The sequence below is a fragment of the Ixodes scapularis genome, unplaced genomic scaffold, assembly GCF_016920785.2.
Source record: "Ixodes scapularis isolate PalLabHiFi unplaced genomic scaffold, ASM1692078v2 PGA_scaffold11__112_contigs__length_91849675, whole genome shotgun sequence".
Lineage (NCBI taxonomy): Eukaryota > Metazoa > Arthropoda > Arachnida > Ixodida > Ixodidae > Ixodes > Ixodes scapularis.
Window position 1 is genome coordinate 4,022,251 of NW_024609837.1, and position 13,276 is coordinate 4,035,526.

At 47.0% G+C, this 13,276-nt stretch overlaps 1 protein-coding gene across 2 annotated transcripts in view; it reads right to left on the minus strand.

Annotated features, from left to right (window-relative positions):
* LOC8034576 (SHC-transforming protein 3) overlaps positions 1–13,276 on the minus strand; it is an 84,309-nt gene that overhangs the window by 36,777 nt on the left and 34,256 nt on the right. Inside the window, exon 1 of one of the 2 annotated variants that reach the window (XM_029991004.4) lies at positions 493–1,474. The exons of the other annotated variant lie outside the window; for it this stretch is intronic. Coding sequence (XP_029846864.3) covers positions 493–559 — 67 coding nt within the window. The 5' untranslated portion in view covers positions 560–1,474. Of the gene's footprint in view, positions 1–492; positions 1,475–13,276 lie in introns of those variants that run through there. 2 annotated transcript variants of the gene reach the window in all.

Consider the following 13,276-nt stretch of genomic DNA (forward strand, 5'->3'; position numbering starts at 1 on the left):
GTGTCTCTTTTACACTACTCGGCTCATTTTATAAACTACGCTGACGTCGGCATTAGGTCTATTCGAGGACTCGTTCGTGTGCATCTCGTACGCTGCAGGACGTACAGTCGCGGGCAATATAAGCTGGAACCCTTGATGCGGCAGTTTTCTCCATCGGAGGCCGCCGCAAGCTCCCCTATCTCTCAATTTAGCAGACGGTCCAAACAATGGGACCTGAACATCCCGGTTCATAAAACAATTCTCTAAAAAAGAAAAAAAAAATACTTATAAGTGCGTTTAAGACGCTTTAAGGGTTGTTTCAGCTCATATTGACCGCTGCAGTACGCGCTCAGCAGCGGGGTCACCATAATGGCGGCCGACGTCGGTGCAAGCGTCAACTCTTCGTCTGAGTGTACTCGCGTGTTACTCACGCGTGTAGCGACGAGCGAGCGAGGGAGGGAGGGTGACGGCTGCCCAAAATAAACGGGCAGCGAGGGTAAGAGAGCCACTGACCCTGGTCGTCGCCAGGCTCGTCTTCCTTGAGACAGCGATACGCAGGGAGCGACAGACAGCGCAGCATCTTGCCTCATCCAACGCACCCGACGACGGTCCGGCATGGAACGTCAGACGCCACACGCCACGCCGACACAACTCCGCAGACGTCAGGAGGAACTCGCTACAGCCCACATCAAAAGCTCCGCTGACCAGAAACACTTGGCGAAGAACCGATGCAAGGTGTCCGTTCAGACTCGAGGAACGTTGGGTTCTTGAGGCCGCATCCAAGTCGGCACACAGCTGGACTTATCGGCAAAGCAGGCAAAAACTCCACACGTTTCGAAGTTGTGGTGAGCACCGACGAATACGGGCTCGATATACGCAGCTTTTTGTTCGAGTCGAACGCTATCGACTTAAAACGTTCTCGCCAAGGACGAAGAGTGTCGGAGTTCCAACATCGGGTAGAGAGAGAGAACCCAGGAGGCTTCGCAGACGACAGCCAACACGGAGTCTTAGTCCTAGGCGCTCGGGGCGTGCCGGCGGCAGGCGCTGGTCCGCCAACGCCGTGATCTCAACCTCCGCCTCGTCATGTCGGCCACAGAAAACAAAGTAGGAGTAAATAAATAAAATTAAAAAGAAAAAAGAGCCGGCCGGGTTGCGGCGAACGCGAACCAAAAGCCAAAACAACTTCGCCGGTTCTCCCCCCAGCACCACCACCGATCCGAAGCTACGACGCAACACCGCAGCACTCCGACGTCGGCTCGAATAACCCGAGCAGATCGTAGTCCGACATCCCGAAGCAGGCTCAGTCAGTATCCACGGGCTGCAGGTAGTACGCGCATTGGCGGCGATAAACAAGAAATATGCCTACACCAAACACACACACACACAGGGGCACACACGGAGTATTTCTGGCAGAAAACGCGGTCGCAGACGACGCGACTACCAACACGCTTCCCTCCGCCGTCGCACCCGCAGCAAAGCTGGCGAAGGCGCCTTCTCAGCAAGCAACAGCGTACGACGGTGGAAAGGAGGAAATAGCGGAGGAGTGGGAGGGGAAAAAAAAAAACAGCGTAGCGAGGCAGCAACCGGGTTGGGGGGGGGGGGGGGGGGAGAGGGAGAGAGTAGAGGAACGAACCACGCCACGATAACAGCAGCGGCACGAACTTAAAAGAGAAAAGAGAAAGGCCCAGCTTGGCTTACTACGTGAATGGCGGCGGGCAGCCAGCCCGTGGGAGGCGAAAGAAAGAGGGGGAGGAGGAGGCCGTGGCGAATGAGGGAGAGAGAGAACGCGGGCCGTAAAAGCGGAGGAAAGAGAGAGAGGGAGACGCCGCGGATGAATGAACCAACCAGCCGGGAGAAAAGAAAAACAAAAATATCAAAGAGAGCGAGGAAGAGAGAAAAACCGGACGTGACGTCACCGCCTGCGCCGTGTGTGTGTCGCCGTGGGACGAGGAGGCCGCGTGCAAGCACCGGGGCGGCATGAATGAAACACCGCGAGACGCGGAAAAGGAGAGGAGGGGAAGGAGGAGCTGGGGAAGGGGGGAGAGGAGGACGAGGTAGGAAGTGACGTGACGGATGTGACGCGTTCGCTGGCTCGCACGGCGCCAGACATTCACGAGGCATGCGAGCACACTGGCAAACTTTAAACGAAAGGGGGGATGAAAAACAAAAACAAAAAAAAAAAACAATGTGCACGTACAGCTAGTGACATACAAAACGCAAAATAGCGACTTAAAAAAAAAAAAAAACAGACATATACTGTGCGGTTTTGCGAAGCTGATTTACAGAGTAAAGGTGCTGGTGTACTACAAGTCGTAAAACGAATTCCTACATTTTGTTCAATAAAAAACAAAAGGAAAATCTGAAAAAAAAAAAAAAAAGCAATGAGAGTTGCCGTGTCGTTCTGATGGAACCGCAAATCTGGGGGGTAAAAAAACAACCGCAGTTGCAAAGTTGCTTTGACGGAAAGATGCACATTGACTTACCCCAATGTAAAAACGTAAATATATATATAAAAAAAATAAAAAAGCTATACGAAAGTTTATTAACTTTTTATAATCGTGAACCTACACACTTAAAACAGACCACAACTTGGAGCACGTGAAGCTAAAATGCGTGTACACCGAAAACTTGCGTTCGGGTCTTCCAAAAGCACGTGCTTACCACGAGCAAGAATAAAAGTAGTAGTCGTACCTCCTCCACGAATTTCCCTGGCTCACTCAATTATTTTGGACACATGTTCGGAACTTCTTCGACAACTCCGGGTCCTAACTCTTGGCGGAACCAACCTACCTACCGCCCCCCCCCCCCCTCCCCCCCCTCCCCCAAATCACCGGAACCTGCAACAAACCCGGTATGTATTATTTTGTATAAGCGTATATTTCCATTTTGTTTCGACTAAAATCGCCGAAAAACACCGGCAACACAAGAGTTTTAGTAGACCGTTCAAATACCTCCGATACCCCCGATGCGTTATCAGTCATCGTTCCGATTACTGATAATGATCGTTACGTGTGGCGATAGTGATACGTGTCATGAGAGGTTTTGCAGATCGTTCCGGTCTGCAAATCCCTCTAATAACGCGTCATTTCTGCGCTAAATTTAGCGTGATAACCTAGATTGAGGGTACAATTATTCACCGATTCGATTTCCAGTTTAGCGCGGAGCGCTTTCCGCTAAATTTCGGGCCTATATATAATAAAATAAGGCAAAAGCGCCATGCAAAACAAAGTATCCATCACGTATTCTGTGCACCTCGGCTTTATCGTAAAAGATAAAGCAACCGTCGCTTTTTTTTCTTCTTTTTTCTTCGTTTCTTTGTGTGAGTGTTTGTGTGTAGTTTGGAGGACAACGTTTATCCGCGTTCATTCCGTTCGCAAGTCTTATATACTGGTTCTCACTTGCACGACAAACACCATGATTTCGTCCCTTCACAAATCAATACCCGGGGGGAGGGGGGGGGGGGGGGGGGGTGTGTTCGGTTGATGACATTCACGTTCCTTGCTTCCTTCTTCGATGCTCTGATAGGCTCACCTGTATCATACAGAAGTCATCATTAACGTTATCCGTTATTCAGAAATTAAGTCACGTCTAATCATAAACAATCTTTGAAAAAAAAAAAAATGTAGATATTGATAGTCCACGGATGTAAATAATTCGCACAGCAAAAAAAAAAAAAAAAGGCTATTTTTACACATGTGCAGAGTCCGCTTTGTGTAGTGCGCAAAGTACGCTATTTTAGCGAAATGCGCAACGCTGCAGCTGCGCAAAAAAAAAAAAAAAAAAAAAGAACGGTTTGTGGTACCACGTAACATCGCATGACGCCGTCGCCAAAGCATGCGTTCAAACGTTCGTGTTCATTTCTCTCTTTTTATATATTTTTGATAGCTAACGTATACCACCGGAAACAATAAAAGCTGCGGCGGAGAGAAGCAGAGGTGATGAAATAAAAATCACTTCCGAACCACCTAAAAAAAAAAAAAAAAATGTCACAGAGAAAAGTTGTTTTGGATGAACGTAATTCTTTTTTTTTTTTTTAGCTCAATACTGATACTTCGATTGCAGAGTCCTACTATGCCCTTAAAAAAAAAAAAAAAAAAAAAAAAAAAAAAAACGAACTTCTTACTTTATCAGTTACGATGTTCACTTCAAAAGCGCACGAAAACACCGGCTCTTCGTAAAAGGTCAGAAGAAAATCGACACGTTTCTCCAAGGAAATATGACTCTGTAGTTAAAAAAGTGTTATTTATTTCCTTTATTACTTAAAGGAAATATATTTCCTTTATTACTTTATTACCTTCGAGCGATTGTCCCAAGATGTTTCCAATCTCCTCTCCCTGCCCCTCTCTCGCACAAACGCAAGAGTTTAATTTTACTGCTGAATATCTGAAGGGCCCTACGTACACGGAAAATGAGATCATGGCATCAAAGAAAAAAAAAAGCAAAAACATGCAAATGAGACGTTAGGTGTTGAGACGGTATGAACAGAGTACGACACGGCGTAATTAAATAAAACATTGCACAGCCCCCCCCCCCCCCCCCCCCCCCCAAATCGAACATATAATAATAATAAAAAAAATGAAAGCTGTTTACAACTCTCTGTAACGACGAATTAGAGCGCAGCTCTTGAGGAGGAGGAGGGAAGGGTCCTGAGGGTCATGTGATTTCGGGGGGGGGGGGGGGGGTCACGTGACCGCACGGTTACGCCGACGCCACTCAAGCCGGAAACGGGCGCCTAAGAGCTGCGCTCTAAAAAAGAAAATTGCTAGTCATGTGAACAAGAGACATCCAAGCGAATCAGGGGGCAATTTGAGCTGCGAAGAATACTGCGATGCTGATCTGGGGGAATCAGGTGCGTCAGGCAGCGGTGATTTCACGATCGTCCACATGGAAGCCGCCGCCGGGGGAGACGAGAACTAACCTCCAACTGAGATGCGAAGGTAAAGAACGCTAAGATAACCATAAGGGGTAAGCAATGCGTAGCAAATCAGACGAGTGTTTAGCAGACGGAGTAAGATCGGTTTGCCTTTGGGGCACGGCGACACCCGTTCAAGCTCTGGATGATTAATTGAACCTGTGTGGCACGACTGCTAGCCTCAGGTCGTGCTCCAGGAAGTAATAATAATAATAATAATAATAATAATCATAATTTTTTGAAAGAAAATTGAAGTAACGGAGATGGAGCTATAAAAAAAAAAACGCTTTTGATTAGCTTTTTTTTTTTTCACAAATTATGTTTACAGACACTTCGCATCATCTTCCTCGTTCAGTCGCGTGATACAGACTAAACACGAGTGCTGCGTCAAAAAAGGCATACAAGTTGTCGTCTCCGTAGGTTTAGTTTTCAACTTAGCCGCTAGGGGCAGATGCAAGCGGAACTTTCATCTATCTACCCAAAGAGATCAAGTGTAAAAATAGGCCTCCGGGAATCCAGGACGCGTAGAAATGGCAAAACTCCAGAGTTTTTCAAATGTCCCGGACCCTTTCGACGCAGCATCAAATGTCAGCTACTTCCACCAAACTTCTTTTTTCTTTTTTTCTTTTTGCTCGTACGAAAATTTTCCTTTTCAAAAGAGAGGTGTGTTCGAACTGAGCGAGCCAAAGCAGACGGAGCGACCGACCGGACGAGCATTGAGCGATCGCTAGCGTATTGAGACGAGGGCTACTTCCGGTCCCGCGCTGGTGTGCCAACCCGCGTCACTTCCGGCGGCGTGGCAGCACCCGTACGCGGACGACGGCATCGAGCATGCGCAGCGCCGCTCCGATTTCAACAGACCCCCGACTCCCACCTATTTCCTCCAACGGATAGTTTTTCGTCCGGTACACACGCGGAACACAAAATAAATAATAAAAAAACACGAACGAATAACATAATCACTCACGCACGGCAAACACACCCGTTAAAAAAAAAAAATAATAAAAGGAAAGCGCGGGGTACGTACTGCGTTCAGCCCTAAGGTGACAATGGAGCAGGAGCTACGCGGTCGCCTGACCAATGAGCGGGCCTTCCTTTGATCACGTGACCTCTTCCTCGGCTCGTTCGTGGGTACGGACGGGAGGGGAGCGTGATCACGTGGCTACAAAAGAGAGGCGTACGATTGGTCTGACCGGCACGTAGCTTCCACCTTGCTGTCGGGTTAGGGGCGAGTGGAGCGGTGCTAAAACGGGCACCCTGGGCGGAGCTTGGGGTATGTTTCGGAGAAGCGCCGAAAATACGAGAGCGCAAATATATATTATAGATATATATAAAAAAAAGAAACAGAAATGGCTGACTGTCCCGAATTCGCGGGCGGATGTTGTGAGAGATCCGGCGTAGAGAGGAGGGTGAGGGGGAACCCCTCGCCCTCTGCGCCGATGGAATCGGCTGTTCTGCCAGACCCGCTACTCCGATTCAGAAACTCGCCGCGACAACCATTTGTGCGCGTGCTTGTGAGCTGCTACAGCCGCCGTGCCTACGCACATGTAATGAGACGGCGCTTGACGCTTGCTACCTCCGACCGTTTTTGGTTGACATATTAAACAATAACAGAGGAAAAAAAGAAAGACCGTCAGCCGAAGTGACCTTCACGTATCAAACATATTTTTCGACTGATTTAATGAGCACCAAACTAGCACTTCTGAATGCCTTCTTTGCACTTAAGGCAATAAAACAAACGAATTGAACGACCTGAAATTGAACGTAACATAGAGCAACGCACACAACACGAAAAACCCATAAAACAGATCGAACGTAACAAATTTACAGAACGCTGTTAATCTCCCAGAGGAAATAATCTAAACCAAACTAAACCAAAGCCACACACACGAAAGGTACGTCTATTTGGATATATTTTTTAATTGCAGGGAACAACTGGCTCCCACATCGCACGCGCCACATCACAAGCGCCCACTTACTCGATTCCAAGCGCCGAAAAAAAACAAAAAAAAAAAAAATTCTAACCGCCCCAAACAAAAAGGATATAAAAAAACACCTTTTTTATAATTACACTGAGCACGCCACTGCTACAGCAATAAAAAAAAAAAAAAAAAAAGAACGGCAGGTTGTAGTAGTATAGTAGCAGGTAGCAGTATATACCGCTTGATTCTCCATAGTAGCTGATAAATGGATCGCCAAATGGACTGAGGCCCATGCGCGTTTCCTCCCCACATTCATTCATCCTATTCGTTCCATTCATCCATTCATTCATTCAGTCGACGGAAATGGGTCTTTCATCATCCTAACGCAGAACGCGAAAACAACAACAACAACAAAAAAAAAAACACATCAGCAGGAAAGCAGCAGGCGCGTGCGTACGCAACGGAGGCGACGACGACGATGCCGGGGGGAGTTTCGAAATTCAGAATTTGCGTTTCAGGAGTACTTCACTGCTTTCGTAACGTCCCCCGTCACGAGCCATAAGGACGCCAGGGTGAGGAGTACACTACGAGCGCGCCCGCACGTATACGCGCACGACAAACACCCGAGCATGCGTCGTAAAACACCGCCTGATTCCACCGTGATGTTCCACAATCTTTTTTTTTTTTTTTTTTAATTTGTTTATAAATTATAACTAGGTCGTAGACTTTCTGGCGTATATTCTTCTTTCTTTCTCTCTCTGTCTCTCTTTTTCAAATATCGGTGTATTTTGGGGATCTGTCTCAGACAGACGCCCTAAACGATGATTATCGTTCAATCTCACTATGCGGAGAGCAGAAGACTTTGACGAGCGTGTTGGGACAGATGTAACAGTAAGAAAGCACAAAACAAACAGAGGGACAAAAACAGACATGTACAAGCTTTGTACATGCTTGTACAGTCGCCGGCCATATGAGCTCCCCCGGCCGAACGCCGAGAGGATCAGCGAAAATCCCGCACGCGGCGCGTCGAGCGTTGCCGCGTTTTGGGAGCCAGGCTACTGGGACCAAACCATTCCGTTATCAAAGGGGTGGACGCATAACTTTTATCGGAATTCTAGCCTTTAGAAGTGTGAATCGCAAAAAACATGGCCGATTAGAATTGCCGTCTTCGGGTGTCGGCCCCAAGTGCTCAGAGATGATTTTATAACTGCTGACAAACTGGAGCTTGCTTTAGGCGTAGATAAAGCAGCAGTGTTTGATCGATGCTTCCAAATGTAAAAACCCTATATTTTATATAATATTAGGCGTGACAACAATGATCCCCCGGCAAGCAAGAAGTGGCCGACCAGGAAGCCATCTGCAAAGTCATCGTGTAGAGAATTACCCTTGGCGAAGCAACACGCTACTGAGCGCAGAACAAGAGGGTCTCGATAAAACGCGTTCATGAAAAGTGCCCGAATCTTTATTCTGCTTCGACTCAAAACTTTTTTTTGTTGTTATCTATACCATATTCTTATAGATTAAATAAATTATTTCAAAATAGCTTGTCATTGTCTAGTCTAGGTTTAAGAAAGATTGTAAGAAAGCTTGTGGCATAGGATTACTTTTCCGTAGGAAATATTTAAAATGACACACCGGTTTTACAAATAAAAAATAGAATATAACACGTCAGAGATATTATGCAGTGAAGACTTTCGATAGGCCGTGTGCGTTTACCTACAACCGGAAGCGGGACTGTAATCGGCCGTGCTTCAGATTCGCGTTCCAAAACGCGGAATGCTATTAAACTTCCTGCGTCCACCCCTTTGTTACCGGAATGGTTTGGTCCCAATAGCCCGGCTCCCAGAACGCGGCAACGCTCGACGCGCCGCATGCGGGATTTTCGCTGCTCCGGTCGGCGTTCGGCCGGGGGAGCTCATATAGCCGGCGACTGTACATGTCTGTTTTTGTCCCTCTGTTTGTTTTGTGCTTTCTTACTGTTTGTTACACGGAGAGCAAGTTTGTCTGCTTCTTTGGCAGGAGTTGTGGTGACGTCAGAAAGACGACGAGCTCTGATTGGCTCTGATTGGAAGGATAGTGGGTACACCTGAAGGCAGCTTGCTTTCAGGTCTACCCACTATCCTTCCAATCAGAGCCAATCAGAGCTCGTCGTCTTTCTGACGTCACCGCCACTCCCGCAAAAGCAGCAGACAAACTTGCGCTTCGCATACGACGTAATGGGACCCGCAGTGCAGCAGCGTCAAAAACGCGACCTCTGTTTCTTTTTTTTTTTCTATGTTTATGATTGGTCCAGCGATGATAAAACACGCATACAGAAACACGACGGACGCCATGACGGTGCCCTTTTTGACGCCGTCTGATTGGTGGTCCCATCAACTGGAGAAACATTTCCGGAGAGAGCGGCGTTTTTCGGTTGTAACCATGTCGCAATTTTCGACACCAACGGCTGTTTATCGGTGTTTTTTTTTTCGGTTCTAACCGAATCTGTGTTTTTGACACCGACGAACGTTCATCGGTATTTTTCGACGAAAACCCCGACAGTCTAATACGGCGTAATTTTACCTTACATCGTAACGGGTATGAGAGGAAACATTCAATCGTTTTATGTAGAGTAGAGCTAACACGATTATTGAAATTTTTCAATTAGCGAAGCTCTGTTTCGCAACAGAAAAAGCTTTTTTTTTTTTTTTTTTGCGTTTGATTGATGTTAAATGTGCCAAACAGGGTGTCCGAAATGTACGCCCGCTCTTTCGAAGGAACGAAAACAAGTCCGTTAAAATATCAGAAACAAGAACGACTGGACAAAAGCACAACAATGCGATTGTTGAGTGCTATACCTATTTCAGAAAAAACAGTTGTAGGCGTTCTCCAGTACACTCCTCATGCCCTGCCATAATTATTACGTTTATGACATTGTGTTACCATCGCTAACAAAGGACCCCTCTCTCTCTCTCACTCTCTCTCTCTCTCTCTCTCTCTCTCACACACACACACACACACACACACACACACACACACACACACACACATGTGTCTGTGTGTGCGTTTAAAACATATATTCTTTTTTTCTTCCTATGTCCCGATGGGGATGGCCAATCGGCAGTACAATGAAGCACGTAAGATAACATTAACGTTTGCCGAGTCGCGGGAACGACGAGCACGTTGGCGCACAAAAACAACTTCGCTTACAAAGAAAAATGAATCTCGCCTAAGCACGGCAGTGGGAGTGAAGCGAGCGGAAAATCAGCGTTCAAAAACAGCTGCGTCTAAAAATGCACGCAAGTTTTTCTTTAACTATAAAGGCTATTCAGACAAGAACATAACGGACGAGGGCTGCAAGCCCCAATAGAGAGTTTTAGTAGATCGTTCCGATACCTCCGATAGCCCCGATAACGATACTATGCATGCACAAGGGAGGCGGTGGCCGAGTATCGGGTATCGTTATCGGAGTCACGGGAACGATCTACTAAAACTCTCTATTAATCCACAGCCGCTTACCACTTACCGCTAAGATAACTGACATTTACCGCTAAGATAACCGATGGAGAAGTGTCGGAAGTACCCCGTTACAAGTACCTTACTTGCAACATCCTTCTTCAGCAACGCGCTAACGTACCCGTTACTTTGCTAAATTACTAACGACTATTTATGTTACTATATTATCCTTTCTTAAATTATGTTTCTCGTTATTTGACATTAATATAGCTTTAGCTTAAAGCGATGCTGAACCAAACATTTCAGTGTCTATAATAAGCAGCGCACTATCTTTCCATGAGTCAGCAGCCGCCGGTGTGCGCGGCCACACCCAACGAAATTGACGTCATCATATCCAACATTCGAGCTTATTAATGGGGAATGTGAAGACGCCAATTTTGTTCCGTGTGCTCGCGCACACCGGCGTCTCTTGACTCATGGAAAGATAGTGCGCTGCTTATTATAGACACTGAAACGTTTGGTTCAGCATCCCTTTAAAAACGTCAAAATTTAGAATTTTTTTCGGAACACCGCAAAATGCTGCGCGTGCCTTGTTTCATTGTAACCTGGTTGTATTTATTAGTTTTCGACGATGGCCAGCAAGATTTTAATTCAAACCATGGATTTAAAATCGATAATTAAAAATGTAATGACTTAAAATGTATTATTTAATTATATTGAACGCTACTAATTTTCCTTAATGGGCCCTATGACAGAGACCACTACGGCATCAACCCGTTTTCTGTGCGATGTGAAGTTCTCGCAGCTGCGATATATAATCGAAAATATTCGGATGAATGAGCCGTGATTGATCGAATGGATCAATGTTTTACGAAACCGCCGAAGGTCAAAATTAACGGCGGAGTCACCTTCTGAACTCTGGGCCTCACAATGTCCGGTCGTGTGGGCTAACCACTCCACCACTCTATCTTGACTTTCTGGCGTTTCCTGTCTGTCTTATTACTGCGCAAAAAAAAAACGAAATGCATCCAATCGGAAATGTTCTGGAAGCACGCGCCGCCGCGTAAGTACACTTCCAAAACACCTCCGATCGAACACGCAGCGAATTGTACTGGCGTGCGGCCGTGTGTCACGACTGCGTGGTGACCTTAGGCTAGCGGCTGTACTGCACTGGCAAAATTTCTCATCTACAGCTGAGACACCGCTTGCTAGAACAGCCGAGAATAGGAGAAAAAAAGCACAGCAAAGGGCTCAAGCCGCGTCTTAAGTCCCCCTCAACTCGTGCGCTCGCTTTGGCAGATAGCCTCCGCTATACTCGCAATGCCTGGCAGTTCGACGACGGAGCCGCAGAGTGCCCGGTCGCAGATTTGAAACGCGAGCATCTGGATCCAAGAGCCATTTCTCGGGGAACCTGGACGTCAGCGCATAGCTTTCGCAGCGGCGAGGACCCGAAACACACTTGTACGCTCGGTAGAAGCGTGTTTCGGCGTCTCGCCGCAGCGGGGCGCCAGTCACGTGGCTCTCCTCTCATCCGTTGTCTGCCGCTCCACCTTTTCCATTTCGGCTACCGGTTCTTGTGGCGATCCGCCAGGATTTGTCAGTATATAGGAGGCTATGGGGCTGACAAACTCCCGACCGTCTAAACATACAGGCAACACAATCATGATCTGCGACACTGCCTGGAAGCTACGCGCACGCCGGACCAATGAGTGCCCTGCCCTTGACCACCTGACCCCCGCCTTCTGAGCGTCACTGTACGCGCACGGATCGCGATCACGTGACGCAAGACGGACGGTCGACTCGTCCAGAGAGCACACACATCTCCCACCGCGCTGTCAGCTTAGCGGTCGAGGGAGAGACCGATATTCGGCCGTTCTTCTCGGAGATATCAATACCCCGGATTCTATTAACGCGAAACAAGGCCGTCCTGCTCAACTTTCTACGTCATCAACCGAAGGCCAGCGGGGCCACATATTGATATTGGTCACGACCGCCGCGTCAACGTTCCGCTAGGACTCGTGATGATTCAGCAAGAACACGATTCCCAGCTTACCGCAGACGCGGCGCTCGTGTTCCATCTCTGCCCCGAGCTGGCCTTCTATAGGTGACGTCAGAAAACCAGCACAACGGCCTCGCCATCCGGAAGATGTTCCGCGTCGATAAAGGCCGACGGAAGACGGTACTCGACACACCGATGAACCGGCGCACGTCGCGGATTGCCCGAGGCCTCACGATGTTGTCCGGGTGTCGTGCCGACATTCCGGACAACATATCCCAGCGACGACATCGCGTCCCGATTTCGCGGACGGGGTTATCCGGCCTTGGTTTCATCGCATCCGGTCAATATAATGGTCAGACAACGACACAGATACGCCGGATGCTTTCTGCGAGACATAGTGTACGTTCCCATTCATGAATAATATACCTGGGAAAAAATACCACGCCAGTTGATCTTTTTTCTTTTCTTTTTTTTTTTTTTTTTGCTCAAAATGCGTTTACTTTTTTGGAGCTTAAAAAAGAAAAAAAGGGAAGTCCCCAAAAATGTGATATATATATATATATATATATATATATATATAAACACGATTTGAAGTAAAAGTATTCCTCCTGGATAACTTGTCGATCGCGGCGGACGCAATCAGTCTGACACAATCATTAGCTATTTACCTAAAATTCACCGATGAACCTATCAAATAAAAGCCTTACCTGGCACATTCCAATCAAAGATTTGCAGCCCTTCGTCAAAACGGGCCACATCGGATGACTTCTCAAAAAATAAATTTTTACTCGGGCTCTACCGTCGATATTAACGAATCAAGTAACTATTTCTTTTTCTTCAGTTAATAAACCGGTTGAACGGTTCAAATGTAATAATCTCGCCTGTGTGGCAAATGCGGATGCGTGCATAAAAAAAACAAAAAAACAATGGGATTAAAAACGATAAAGTGATAATTTGATAAATTAAAAGAATGGACTGATCAATTGATAAAGCTACAGTTAACGACCTGATAAAAACTTGGATTGATAA